At 41.1% G+C, this 15002-nt stretch overlaps 1 protein-coding gene across 2 annotated transcripts in view; it reads left to right on the top strand.

The window, feature by feature from the left end:
* Positions 1–15002, top strand: part of echdc2 (enoyl CoA hydratase domain containing 2) — a 45258-nt gene that overhangs the window by 17565 nt on the left and 12691 nt on the right. For both annotated transcript variants that reach the window (XR_010019922.1, XM_063064368.1), the window contains exons 4-8: positions 1556–1642; positions 2780–2872; positions 8593–8649; positions 13424–13611; positions 13919–13969. Coding sequence is in view for 1 of the 2 variants with exons in the window: in XM_063064368.1 (XP_062920438.1) it covers positions 1556–1642; positions 2780–2872; positions 8593–8649; positions 13424–13611; positions 13919–13969 (476 nt within the window). In the remaining variant the exon portion in view is untranslated. The remainder of the gene's footprint in view (positions 1–1555; positions 1643–2779; positions 2873–8592; positions 8650–13423; positions 13612–13918; positions 13970–15002) is intronic.

Below are 15002 nucleotides of genomic sequence, written 5' to 3'. Positions count from 1 at the left end.
AGTAAGGAGGCATGGGGTCCAAGGGGACATTGCTTTGTGGATCCAGAACTGGCTTGCCCACAGAAGGCAAAGAGTGGTTGTGGATGGGTCATATTCTGTATGGAGGTTGGTGACCAGTGGTGTGCCTCAGGGATCTGTTCTGGGACCCCTACTCTTTGTTATTTTTATAAATGACCTGGATGAGGAAATGGAGGGATGTGTTAGTAAGTTTGCACAAAGATGATAAAGGTTGGGGTTATTATGGATAGCGTGGAGGGCTGTTAGAGGTTACAGTAGGACATCAATAGGATGTCAAACTGGGCTGAGAAGTGGCAGATGGAGTTCAACCCAGATAAGTGTGAGGTGGTTCATTTTGTTAGGTTAAATATGATGGCAGAATATAGTATTAATGGTAAGAGTCTTGGCAGTGTGGGGGATCAGAGGGATCTTGGGGTCCAAGTCCATAGGACACTCAAAGCTGCTGTGCAGGTTGACTATGGTTAAGAAGACATACAGTGCATTGGGCTTCATCAACCGTGGGATAGTTTAAGAGCCGAGAGGTAGTGTTGCAGCTTTATAGGACCCTGGTCAGATCCCACTTGGAGTGCTGTGCTCAGTTCTGGTCACCTCACTACAGGAAGGATGTGGAAACTATAGAAAGGGTGCAGAGGAGATTTACACGGATGTTGCCTGGATTGGGGAGAATGCCTTATGAGAATAGGTTGAGTGAACTCGGCCTTTTCTCCTTGGAGCGGCAGAGGATGAGAGGTGACCTGATAGAGGTGTATAAGATGATGAGAGGCATTGATTGTGTGGATAGTCAGAGGCTTTTTCCTTTGGGCTGGAACGGCTAGCACGAAAGGACACATTTTTAAGGTGCTTGGGAGCAGGTACCAAGGAGATATCAGGGATAAGTTTTTTATGCAGTGAGTGGTGAGTGTGTGAAATGGGCTGCTGGCAATGGTGTTGGAGGCAGATACAATATGGTCTTTTAAGAGACTTTTGGATAGGTACATGGAGTTTAGAAAAATAGAGTGCTATGGGTAACCCTAGGTAATTTCTAAAGTAAGTACATGTTCGGCACAGTGTTGTGAGCCAAGGGGCCTGTATTGTGCTGGAGGTTTTCTATGTTTCTGTGAATCCTGTCTGTCAGGTGATGGAGTGTCACAGGCAGTCTGGAAGCACAAGTACTTTATTGCACCTTATGATTCATTGTCAAAATTACAATGCTCCCTTTGAAACAGAGCTAGATATATAAATAGAAGGTGAATTGACATTTGAAAAAGGGCAATTGAAAACCTGCAAATTAAAAAAAATTAAAACATTAATTGTTCCAGTTTTAACTGTTAGATCTGTTACTGATCCTGTGTTAACAGTATTAATTTGCACTAAACAGTATCTTGTTAATACATGTATTGTGTGCATCTCAAAGGAGTTGTGTTTATCTGCTGCTGACCAGTAGTTAAAAGCATCTTTCTGATGATTGTACCATTTAGGCAGTGTTAACATATTTATATTATTAGTAAAGTTGATTTTCAGATTTTTTTTTTCTCTCTCACCCCTATTTATTTTCTAGGTGCTGATTTGAAAGAACGTGCTCAAATGAGCAATGCAGAAGTTGGCCAATTTGTTCACAAGCTGCGAAGTTTAATGAGCAATATAGGCAAGTACGAAGAACGGCTTTGCTATGGTAGTACTTTTAAGCAGTTTTTGTTTGAAATGAAGTGGGTGTAAGTTGTTTCAAACCCGTGAGTTTTTGTGTGTACACCCCTTGACGTGTACGAGGTGTTCAGGGAGGGGTAGCACCTCTAGTTAAGGGGCTTGTCTTGTCCAATCTGGGACAGCTCACTCAGCTTTGGCCTCATCGGAGACTCAGCTCTCACCTGTGACTCCAAATAGCTGTTTATGTGCACCAGCAGCCACACCCCGGCACGTCGCTTCAACGGGCAGGCTAAACCAGGTGAGGGTAGTGGGTGGGCCTCATACCCAGGTGATACAGTGACATGCCAGTCCCAACATCTGAATTCGCCTCCGGCAGGCTGGGTGGATGAGATCTACAGTGGGATCCAATGGGCAGGAAGGTGATTCTGCGACACTCTGTGAGAGCGAAGGGCATGACGAGGCATGGAAGAAGTTGTGGTCCTCAACTGCAACCAAGGAAGACCCCGGTTGTTATGACTACTCGTACCACTGGACCCAGAGTCCTGAGGTCAAGAGAGTGGAACTGTCCCAGTGCAACAGTTTTTACACTTTAAAAACTCCCGCACCAGTTTCCTTTCGTTGTCGGATTTGGTGGAAAGCCAACACCCCTTGAAGATATGCGGTATTTTATAGCCTTCTCTGCAGGATGCTACTTTACTAATTGGATTTTTAGCAATAATCTAGTGGTTTTCTAGCAGTTACTCCTTTTTCATGATGAATTAGCCATGTATTGAGAGATATGAAAAGAGATTTGAAGATGGGACAATGTTGCTCCAAGTACTGTACTAATCTCCCGTACTGCTGTAGATACCATTTTTGTTTAAGTCCTCTAATACTATGTAATACTCATTTTTCCACTATGAAAGCATTTTTGGTACTTTAAGTGCAGCGTATGAAGTTATTTTCCAGTGCTTCAAGCTTTGCAGTCTAAAGATGCACATATGATAGAAATGTGCTTTTTGTATAATACTCTGAATTTACCAGCAACCTCCAGCTAGGTAACGTAATTCAAAGGATGGTCTCAAATCACTTTGCTATTTATATCTTGATCAGTTTTTACTTTTTGAAGTGTTAATGTGGTGTGTACTTTCTTTGAAAGCATCCCTGCCCATGCCCACAATTGCTGCAATAGATGGCTACGCGCTTGGTGGTGGTCTGGAACTGGCATTGGCATGTGATCTTCGTGTTGCGGGTATGGACAAACACAATTGCTACGTTAAATGTATCTATAGAACATAGAGACACAAGTAGAAAAGTGGTGTTCAGTACATAGTTTGGTTTACAATTGTTGAGTTTTGATGACAAGACGGGAAGGTTTGAGCGTTCAATACTTAAACTATGGAATGACTTTTACTAAATGTATAATAAATCTTTTGAATGAGTATCTTCATTCCTCCTTCCCCAGCTTTTCAGACCTATTCAGTTGAGAAAGAGGCAAAGGCAGAAAATTATCATCTTTATTTACAGTGTGTCTTTGTCTGCAGAATTTATTAATTACATGAGAATATGCAGATAATATTAAAAAGCTTCTCATTATTTATATTGTTTAACCTTTGTCATAATTAATGAAAAGCTGGATGCATGCACAACTAATTGAATGCGTACAGTTGCAGTCTCGTGGATTGAGAAGATCCTGAGTGCAATTTCTTACAGCAAGTTAACAACCCAAGTGAACTCTGTAAAACATGTTGTGTTGGACTTCCAGGAGACATTGGACATTGTTCCTGAAAGACACAGCTAAAATTTAAACCTATGAGAATTCAAGGTAAACCTCACAAAAAAAAAAATCCAAAAAAGTAGAAACCAGTGTGTTTTCATTAAAGGAGTTGGGGAATATTCATTTGGGAGTTCCAGGATTTGTTACTTATTTGATCCATATTATATTTGGACTTGTGACTCAATTGTTCAGACTAATAATTAATGATGATTATCATTAGTATGATAATTGATTTAATGATTAATCCATTGACTGTACATTTCCACTAATGGTAATAAATAGAACAGGACCAGGCCGTCAGCCTACCATGATGGTAAATTTAAACTAAACACATCTGCCCGAACATGATCCCTATCCCTCCATTCCCTGCATGGTCATGTGCCTGTCCAAATGCTCTTAATTGTCACCAGCACGTCTGCTTCCCCAACTACGACCCTGGCAGGGCGTCCCAGGCAACCACCGCTCTTATGGGGAATAAAAACTTACCTTGCACATCTCCTTTAATCTTCTCCTTCTCAAATTCAATATGTGTCCTCTAGTATTTTGCATTTCTCCATCCAACCATCTACCGTATGAAATAGCTTTGAAAAAAAACTGAGATCTAAAACATTAGAATTGAGACCATATTCAGAAAATCCAACAAATACCAAACGTGAATGATCAATTTGACCTTGGTCAATCAATTGAACTATGTAGACAAATCAAGAATATAGGTCAGAGAAAGAAGGTGGGGGAGGGCAGGTGTTGCCTGACCCTCTGAATTCCTCCGGCATTTGTATGTTTTGCCTTGGATTTCCAGCACTTCTGATGTCAGAGAAAATTGTGATCATATTATACAGTTTTCTACTTGCACAACATTTTAGAGGTGGTGTGACCAATTTTATTCACCTGGAAATAAAGGAGAAAATGCAGAAAAAGGCGGCAAAGGTAATAGTCAGAGTTGTACAGCATAGAAACAGTCTTTTGCCCAGTGTATTATGCTGACCATCATGTCTATCAACAACTCACTTGCCTGTGTAGATTCCATATCTCTTTATGCCCTGCTCATTCAAGATGCTTCTTAAATGTTATTGTCCATACCTTCACCTCCTGTGGCAACTCATTCCAGATACTATTTACTCTTTGTGTGATTTTAAAAAAAGTCTCTCAGATCCACTTTGAAACTTCTTCCTCTCACTTTAAACCAATGCCACCTAGATATCCCTACCATGGGAAACAGACATTGACTGACTACCACATCTTTGCCTCTCATAATTTGGTCTGACAATATTTGGTACATTATCCCATTTCTTTTTCTCAATGCAGTATCTGACAAAGATAAGCATTCCAAACACCTTCCTCACTCCCCTGTCTATTTGTGTTCCTCTTCAGGGAACTGCTTTTGTTCCTCTAGGTCTGTTTATTCAACAACATTCCCCAAGACCCTTTCATTCACTGTGTACTGTATGTCCTGTCCTTCCCTCCACAAATAGTATCACTTTGCATTTGTCGTAATTAAATTCAATCCGCTATTCCCATGCCCACTTATGCAGTTGATACATATCCTGTTGTAACCTAGATAACTTCCTTCATTGTTCACCAAACCACTAATTTTGGTGTCATCTGCAAACATACTAATCGTGCTACCTAATCCTCATCCTGAGCAACACACACAAAATGCTGGATGAACTCAGCGGTTCAGGAGGAATAAAGAGTTGACGTTTTGGGCCAAGACCCTTTATCAGGACTGGAAAGAAAGGGCGAAGAAGCCAGAATGAGGGTGGGGGAGGGGGAGGAGTACAAGATGGAAGGTGATAGGTGAAGCCAGATGAGGGAGAAGGTAGGTGGTGGGGAGGGGGAATGAAATGAGGAGCTGGGAGGTGGCAGATGGAAAAGGTAAAGAGTTGAAGAATAAAGAATCTAATAGGAGGGGAGAGTGGACCACGGGAGAAAATGGAGGTGCACCAGAGGGAGGTGATAGGCAGGTGAGGAAAAGGGATGGGGGAGCCAGAATAGGGAATGGAAAAGTAGATGGGAGGGGAGGGGAAAGAAATCGATGTTCGTGCTGTTAGGTTGGAGGCTCCCGAGATGGAATATGAGGTATTGCTCCTCCAACTTGAGCAGCCTCATCATTGGCAATAGAGGAGGCCATAGACCAACATGGTGGAATGGGAATGGGGATTGGAATTAAAATGATTGGCCACTGGGAAATACTCCCTGATGCAGATGGAGCAAAGATGCTCGACAAAGTTGTCCCCTAATCTATGTCGTGTCTCACTGATGTAGACAACACTGCATTGGGAACATTGGATACAGTAGATGACTCCAACAGACTTGTAGATGAAGTATTGCCTCACCAGGAAGGACTGTTTAGGGCTCTGAATGGTGGTGATGGAAGAAGTGAATGGGCAGGTGTGGCACTTGTTCCGGTTGCAGGGATAAGTGCCAGGAGGGATATCATTGGGCAAAGATGAATGTGATCCTTGTCCAAATTGTTGTTATAGGTGACAAAGAACAAGGGACCCAGCACTGATCCCTATGGCATACCACCTTCCACAGCCCTCCAATCTGAGAAACAACTCTCCATTACCACCTGCCTTCCACCACCAAACCCTCATTTGCTAAAATAAGATGCTCATAGATAAGCACATGGATGACAAAAAATGGAAGGCTTTATGGAGGGAAAGGTTAAATTGATCTTGGCATAGGTTAAAAGGTCAGCACATTGTGCTGTGCTGTACTGTTCCATGTTCAATAAGTGAGGAACGATCATGCTTTCAAATTCACCCAATAAAGACATACAAGATTAAAAACAAATCTAAAAATTGAATGGAGGAGAGGCCATGTGCTCTAATTAGTGAAACATTTATGAATAATTCATGAATGATTTCTCTTGTCAGTGACTATTTGTCAATCCATCAGCATATGGAATTGACTAATAGACAGCCACAGACAAGAAATTACTAATAATATTTATAAACAAATTGAACAGTGCTAAAATTAGGCAGTTAGAGCTTTTCTACATGGAATAATCAAGAAAGGCCACATCATGGAATCCATTTTTTTTAATCAAAGTATTTTTATCAACAAAGAAAAATAGCAGAAAATACGAGGGGCGATTGATAAGTTCATGGCCGAAGGTAGAAGGAGTCAATTTTAGAAAACCTAGCACATTTATTTTTCAACATAGTCCCCTCCTACATGTACACACTTAGTCCAGCTGTTGTGGAGCATACGGATCTTGGACCTCCAGAAAGAGTCCATAGCAGGGGTGATTGATAAGTTCGTGGTCTAAGGTAGAAGGAGATGAGTTATACAGCTCTCGTTACATGCACATGCAGTTCAACTCTCTGAGTGATTATGCAGAAAGTTTGAAATTAATAACTCATCTCCTTCTACCGTAGGCCACGAACTTATCAATCACCCCTGATGAGTTAACTAATCTTGAAAAAATTACCCCCCCACCCAAAAAAAAAGCTTTAACATCTCAACGACAGTGACCACAAAGAAAACATATTTCCACGACAAAATACTAGGATAATCATAATACTTTTTCTGGGCACTGCAGGAAACTATTGATTCTGCAACTGTTTATGAATAGCCCACCGGAGTTCCACATGTGAAAAATGCATTACGGGTCCGTGATCATGTTCTGTGTTTTGCTGCCGTGACGATATGCCCTGTTACATAAGCCATGGCCTTTTCCCGGTCCAGAAATTCTTTCTCCGTCCCGTTGTGTGTAATGCGGAGTTGAGCAGGGAACATCGGATATCCGGCTGGTCACGCAGCAGTTCCCTGACGTCCGTGAACGCAGCGGAGCTTTGGCGACCCTTGTGGTGTAGTCTGGAAAAATAGCGACGGGTTTCCCATTGTAGTTAAGCGGAGTCTGGTTTCGAGCTCGACGCAGTCCGGATAATAATCTAGTTTAACTACAATTGCACGCGGTTTACTGCTGGGTTTGTTTGGCGTGAGACTCCGGTGCGAGCGGTCGATGAGAGTGTCTTTGTTCAGTTTAAGCACCTCTGACGGTAATTTAGAAATGGACTCTGCGGAACTTGACCCGGGCCCCCCAGCAACCCCCAAAATAAGGATATTGCACCTCCGCATTCTTCCTTCCGTGTGTTCACATTTATCTCTTAAGTCCTTCAGCTCCGACTTCATGGCATTTATGATGGTTTGAAGCGATACCATTTCATCTGACCATAATGATATGTCGTCTTCCATGTCTTTAACATTAGCCTTTACTTGGTCAATCTCAACTTGGGTCCGTGCCGCGTTGTTTGCTACCTTGGTTCTTGCTACCTGCAACTCGTTTCTCAGGTAGTTTGAATTTTCGGCAAGGTGTTCTTCATCTCATTTTTCAGGTAGTTGAAATCTTCAGCAAGGGCGTTTTTCAGCTCTGCTGGGACATCACCGCAGAGATGTCCGTTTTTAGCTCTGAGAGGAGCTGAACCTTTAGGTCTTCTGTGTCCATTTCGCCTGAGTTCGTGCGGGTTAGGGTACTTTCGCGGTCAGCACTTAAACTTTGCACCGGGGAGTCGGTCGTCTTGATGTTAGTGAGCCCAATGTATTTATATTTTCGAAGCTTAGATGCCATTACTGCATGTCAGAGAACAAAGTAACTCACTAAATGTACTTAGACGACTGACTTACTTATTTTGATAAAATTTGAAAGAAAGCGCTATTCTAAATACACAATAAAGTAAAGGTCAGTCAGGAGCCCAGCCAAACACGCCTTACCCCCTTGCTTGCTCACGTGGTCCCCATGGAATCCATCTTATGACTAAAATGTAGAAATGAGGATCAAGAGTCAAAACTATTACTTATGTACTGAAATACTGTTAACAAAATGTTGTTTTCTATTAATGAGTGTTCTGCTTGTCTCACGCTCTCTTGGTCCTTCCCTTGGTGTTCCCACTGTATAGCTCTTTAGTTTTTGCTGTCTTGATGTCACTACTCTTTCACCTTCACTTGTCTTTGCTGGGTTTTTTTTGCAGTTCATATTGCATTTTTTCCTCTTGCATGTGGTTTTTCCTTTTCTTTCTCAGTGCCATTGTGTACAAATACAAAAGGCGTTCCAGCTTTCTGTGTAGTCCCAATGTCAGTACTCTGTTGTTGCAGATATAAACCTGCCTGTCCTTTTCTACAAACACGTTGTGTAAGATTAGACATCTTTTTCCTTTTAAAATTCATCTGTCTTGTTTTCTTAACTTTAGCATCTTCTGCCAAGATGGGTCTTATTGAAGTCACCAGAGGCCTCCTGCCTGGTGCTGGTAAGTTATTTTCTTCACGATATGAAGTGCAAGATTTGCAGTGCAGTTAATCATATTGAGAGACTGAGTATTTTTACAGTGCAAGTAATAAAAAAAAGCAATGACTGAACTTTAATTCTACTGATTACATTCCATAAAACAAGAACAGAGGATCTCCTAAACTCTACAACATGTAAAATCATATGGACAACAGGACGAAAACGGATTCTTCCAAGACTCCGTGTTGACCATCCAGCACCCTTTTACAGTAGAACAGGACAGCACAAGGAGAGGCTCTTCATCCCATGACGGCTGTGCAGACCCTGATGCCATTTTAACCTAATGCCATCTGTCTGCCTGTGGTCTGCACCCCTGCTTCTTAAACATTACTGTTAAAATTGGTTTGACCACCTCCCCCGCTAATGCATTCTGGGCGCCTCTGTAATAAGAACATTTATTTCACAAATCTCCTTTAAAGTTTTGTACAGTCAACTTAAAACTACTGTTTTAACCACTGTATACCCTTAGTATTTGATATTTCCCCTGGAATAAAGACCACCTTACCATGTCTGTGCTTCTCACAATTTTAAATACTTCTATCTGGTAGCCCTCAGTTTCTGCCACTCCAGCAAAAACAATCCAAGTTCAGCTTCTCAGGGCCTGCACTGTTCTGTGTTCTATTTTCTCTCCTATCTCTAGCACTCGCTAACCCATACAATATCCTGGTCCGCCTTTTCTGCACTCTTTCCAGAGACTCCAAATCCTTCATGCAATGCAGTGACTAGAACTGCACGCAGTGCTCCAAGTGTGGTCCAGTCCAGAGTTTTACACAGCTGCATCATGATCCTACCATAATCTAATCCTTTTATCCCCACCAAGCTCCCCCCAAATTCTACTTGTCATCTACAAGGGTCAGTATATAATGCCCAATAAAGCTACCAACCGCCATCTTTGACATATGGAAGAAAACTGAAACAGTGGAGAGAAATCCGGGCAGTCATAGGGAGATGGTGTAAATGCAACATAGGCGGTACTGGAGGCCAGGTATGAATTTGAGTTGCATGAGGCAACAACCCTACTAACTGCATTTCTGTAAAAACACCGTACCTTCCATTATCTTTCCTCAGTTACAAATCAAAATGTTTTTATTCATAATTGAGGTAACTATGATAGCTCTTTGACTCCCCCAACTTTACCTGTTGTTCAGAGCCTCCATTCTCAAGAGTTCCTGTAAAACTCCAGCAGCATTTTGTTTTGTAAACTATCTGGCTATTCACTCCACCAACTCTGCTGAGGTTATCTCCTTTGTCAGTGTGATCATAGGCTGTATCATTCAGTTGTTGAGCACTTACCCTGTGCCAGTTTCTTTTCATATAACATACCCAAGAATGGGAGAAACCCAATCTCTATGCCTGGGATATTACTTGCATCAATAGCTTACGTGCTCACTGAAGTTTGTCTGTGCAGGTAGTTGATAATGTGTACTTTGCATTTGATGGCATCATACTTTCCAAATATTTAAAATCTAAATCAGAGGAAAACACTGAGAAGTTAGGTCCACCTCAGGAAATCAGTACAGCTGATCTCATGCCAGTCCAGTATGTTTACTAAATTTGCATGTTGTCATATTGAAAACTGATAACTGGTCCACTTTCTCTTGCCAGCCTACCTTGTGGCTGATACAGTGCCTATGCTGGGAGTATAAACTCAAAGGTTCAAAGTATGTATGCAGTATACAGCCCTGAGATTCGTCCCTGAATGGAACCCATTCAAAGAAAAACATCAAGCCCTCCCCATGCGCAAAAAAATGCAAATGACAACAAAAAAGGTGTAAAACACAAAATCAAAAGTGACAAGGCATAATTGAGTTCAGCTCAGTGTTCATTATTTACAGGCTGCCCTGATTCAAGGTCCATTCAGGGCAGAATTGTGAATTGCTCTGAAGTTTATGTGTGGCAATAGAATTGCACTCCATTCCTTTCATATCTCAGCTTTAACTATATGTGAATTATCCCACATGCTTTCAAATGCTTGTTTCTATGTCGGGTTCGCACCATGCACGAATGCTCTTGCTTGGTTCTACTCTTTATTGATTCAGTGGTAGGCAGAACACTTCCAGCAATAGTTTCTCATGCTGATGATCTCGACAGGATAGGTGCAGAGAGGATAATCTGTCTTAGACATAAGACATAAAGCAGAATTAGGTTCCAATGTGGCTGTCTGTGGGGAAGATGACTCTCTGGGCTGTATCCTGCATACATACTTTAATAAAAAATATACTTTGAATCTTTGAATTTATACTCCCAGCGTAGGCACCATATCAGCCACAAGATAAGCGGGCAAGAGAAAATGGACGAATTATCAATTTTCAACACCAACCTTAATATATTGTTTGTTGCTGCCTATGCAGCGTCTGCTGTGCTATTCAATCATGGCTGATCCTTTTTTTTCTGTCCTCAGACCCACTCCCCTGTCATCTCCCCATAACCTTTCATGCCGTGTCCAATCAAGGACCTATTAATCTCTGCCTTAAATACACCCAAAAACCTGGCCCCCACAGCTGCTTGTGGTAACAAATTTCACAAATTCAATACCTTCTGGCTAAAGAAAATTTTCTGCATCTGTTTTAAATGGATGCCCCTCTATCCTGAGGCTGTGCCCTCTTGTCCTAGATTCCCCCATGATGAGAAATGCCCTTTCCACATTTTCTGACTTTGCCTTTCAACTTTCAAAAGGTTTCAAAGAGATCTCACCTCATCCTTCTAAATTCCAGTGAGTACAAACCCAGAGCCATCAAATGTTCCTCGTATGATAACCCTTTCATTCCCGGAATCATCCTTGTGAACCTCTAGACCCTCTCCAATGCCAGCATGTAATTTCTAAAATGTGGAGCCCAAAACTGTTCACAATACTCAAGGTGAGGCCTCATCAGTGCCTTAGAAGCAGTACCAACACCAACCCTTGCGGACCACCACTAGTCACTGACAGTCAAGTGGAAAAGGATCCTTTTATTCCCACTCGCTCCCTCCAGCCAATGCTCAAACCATGCCAGTAACTTTCCTGTAATACCGTGAGCTACAAGTCCTAATATACAACATCCTCTGAATCTGCTTTATCTATCTTACTTGTAATCTCCTCAAAGAATTCCAACGGGTTCGTCAGGCAAGATTTTCCTTAAGGAAACTGCTGACTTTGCCCTATCTTGTTCTACGTCACTAAGTACTCCATAACCTCATCCTTAACAATTGACTCTAACTGTCAGGCTAACTGGTCTATAATCTCCTTTCTGCTGCCTTCCTCCTCTCTTAAAGAGTGGAGTGGTTTTGTGAGAGAATCTATAATTATAGGGTTAAAGTTTGAAGTTAAAAGGTTAGCCATCTAAGACAAGAATGAGAGAAAATTCTCTGTCATTCTCATAATGTAGTGAAGGCATAGTTGAATAGATTCTTGATAAAGTGAGTGTATGAAACATGGCCTGTAATAGGCATTGCTGTGGGCTTGGGATTGTGGAATTAATTATAGAATGGTGGAGCACTGTGAAGAGGCTAAGCTGCCCATATCTGCTCTCGGTTCAAATGATTCTATCTCTTGCTTTATCCTTAATTTTCTCTGTGGAGATTAAATTCAACTTAAAATTGGATTGAAAAGAGGAAAAAAAGCTGGCATGTCTCACTATTGTCTGTAGGATTGTAGTTTGCAGGGCCACTAGATATAATGAGGGATTTAAAGTGGCCACACTCCAATTTTGTCATGCTGTTTGCTATCACAGTCCCCCATCTATTGTTGTTTTTAATTTCTCTTATAGACAACCCACTAGACCTGAGTGATAACCTTATTGCTTTTGTTGTTCAAAGGATCTTTCCTGCTTTTAGTCCTTCCTCACTACTTGCAGCATTAGAATAAGGTAGATGAACTTGCAACATTACTTCCCTACTTTTGTGTACTTTTCACCTTTTCCTGGTCCTGCTTTTCATTGAGTGAATAGTCAGAGTCATACAGCATAAAAACAGGCCCAAGAATCAAGTGTTCATTTTTATATAGCCGATACTGATCAGTTTGTATTCTTCACAATTTCCTGTCAGCTCCCCTCCAGATTACAACACTCATCTGCATATTTGAGATGTTAATTAGTTGGCCAGTTTGGAAATGAGGAAGGAAGGAAACCCACACTGGTCAAGGGAGAATGTGCAAACTGCACACAGCACTGGAAGTCAGGCTCAAACCTGGATCTGTGAAGCAAGGCTACTATGCTGCCCCTACTCTTCAGCAGGGATTCCAGATTTTCAAATTTTATTTTATTGAAATAGAGTGTGGAATAGGCCATTCTGGCCCTTTTAGCCACAATGTCCAGTAACCTAGTCTAATCGGGGGACAATTTACAATGACCAATTGACCTATCAAGAGGAAACCCACATGGTCATGGGGAAACGTACAAACTCCTTTCAGGCACCTGTGGGAATTGAACCTGGGTCGCTGGCACTGTATTGTGCTAACCACTATGCTACCGTGCCACCCAGGAAAGGCAGGAAGTTGACCAGGGTAACAGTGGGCATGGAGTTGTGAGTAATAAATGAAATGAACAGTTGCAGCTTTGCAAAGAGAAACAGGCCTTGCAGATGGGGTTTTGAGTATTGTACAATGGATTAAAAATCAAATGTGCAAAGTTTTAACATTGGTAGTACAATACCCAAGTTATTATACTGTAGAAAACTATAAATATTAGTAAATTAAATTTGAATGTAAATACAGATCAAAATTGCCTTACTTAATCAAATTATCTTTCTTTTCTCTCAAGGTGGCAGCCAGCGGCTGCCTCGTACTGTGGGAATCGGCAAGGCAAAAGAACTTATTTTCACCGGCCGACAGGTAGACGGTGAGCAAGCAGAGTCCATAGGTCTAGTGAATGATGTTGTGACTCAGAATGACTTGGGAGATGCAGCTTATCAAAAAGCTCTCAATCTGGCCAGAGAGATACTTCCACAGGTTTGTAGTATATATTGCATTGAAATAAATCAATACAGCCTGCAATAGCTTTAAAGCTTGTAACTAAGCCATAACGAGATAAATACATTCTCATGTCTATTTTGAGCTGTTATCATCCCCAATCAAAAACCTTGAGCATTTTACAGCTGTTTAAGTTAAAATGACAATAGATATATGTGTAGTTGTGTAAAAATGTAGTGGGAGGTGTTGGTAATAATTCCTTGGGAAAGAGCAGTATTTCTGCCTATAGATATCTGAATAATGTACTTGAATTAGAAAAATAATCTTTGTGTAATCTTATTTAAAGGGGCCAGTGGCTCTCAAGATGGCAAAGCAAGCAATAAACAGAGGCATTGAGGTAATGTTTATGTTGTACATTGTAACAAATTTGCTACTCTATCCAACTTAGTTGAAACCTTCCTTTCACCTGTTACTGCCCAAAACTAGGCAAATAACCAACTATCAGCAGCATTACCAAGTGCCACCTCAACATTTTATCAGAATATGCCCCCTCTTAAGCATCTAAAACAAGGAAAATGTATTGTAGCTGTGATTCATGTATCTTTATGATCTTGACTGATTTACTAATTTCATAATTTACTGATTAGTAAATTTATAATATTTCTTTGTGCCCTGGTTAAGATGGTCAAACTTTTTTTTTAAAGTTAGCAGCTTTCCATGGCACCAGAAACAGGAACTTGTGCATGATGAAGCTTCATTTTAAAGTGACTGAAATGTACTGAACCCTACGAACTACACTGCTAAATGGTCTTGGGTCCAGGAGGCCGACTGAAATGACACGACCTTCTACATGCTTTGAGCCAGTCACTTAAATAAAAATGGGATAACTTCACAATTTTACCTCTAATATGTGATGCTTTCCACATTTTTGATTAATGCAGTATGCTCTATATTAAACATTCCTTAGTTATATACATCTAATCAATAGTACAAACTTTTTATTTTAGACTTCCAGGTTTTGTCCAGGGTGGAAAAAGTTCTTATTAAAAAGAGTAAACTCTACATTGACTTGAGTAGATTTAAAGGTTATAGCAGGTTTTAAGGATGGTGTTGACCAAAGTAGTTGAATTAATCATTAAAGTAACTTTCCCCACAAGCAAAAGTTTGTATTGAGCAATGATGGTCTCTTTGAGGCACATATTGAGATTAATATTTTGGAGAAGAGAATAAGATACGAGCAGAATCAGGCCATTCTGATTGATTCTCTTCCCGCGCCCCCCCCCCCCGTAAACCCATTCTGCTGCTTTTTTCGCCTTGTAAAACTTGACACCCCTACTGTTCAACCACCTAGCAGCCTCTGTTTTAAATATACCCAATGATTTGGCCTCCCTATCTGGCTGTAGCAATGAATTCCAGATTTACTGCCCTCT

This window comes from Mobula hypostoma, chromosome 12 (genome assembly GCF_963921235.1).
Source record: "Mobula hypostoma chromosome 12, sMobHyp1.1, whole genome shotgun sequence".
Classification (NCBI taxonomy): domain Eukaryota; kingdom Metazoa; phylum Chordata; class Chondrichthyes; order Myliobatiformes; family Myliobatidae; genus Mobula; species Mobula hypostoma.
The sequence above is the reverse complement of the archived record's forward strand: the minus strand, read 5'-3'. Positions and strand labels throughout refer to the sequence as shown.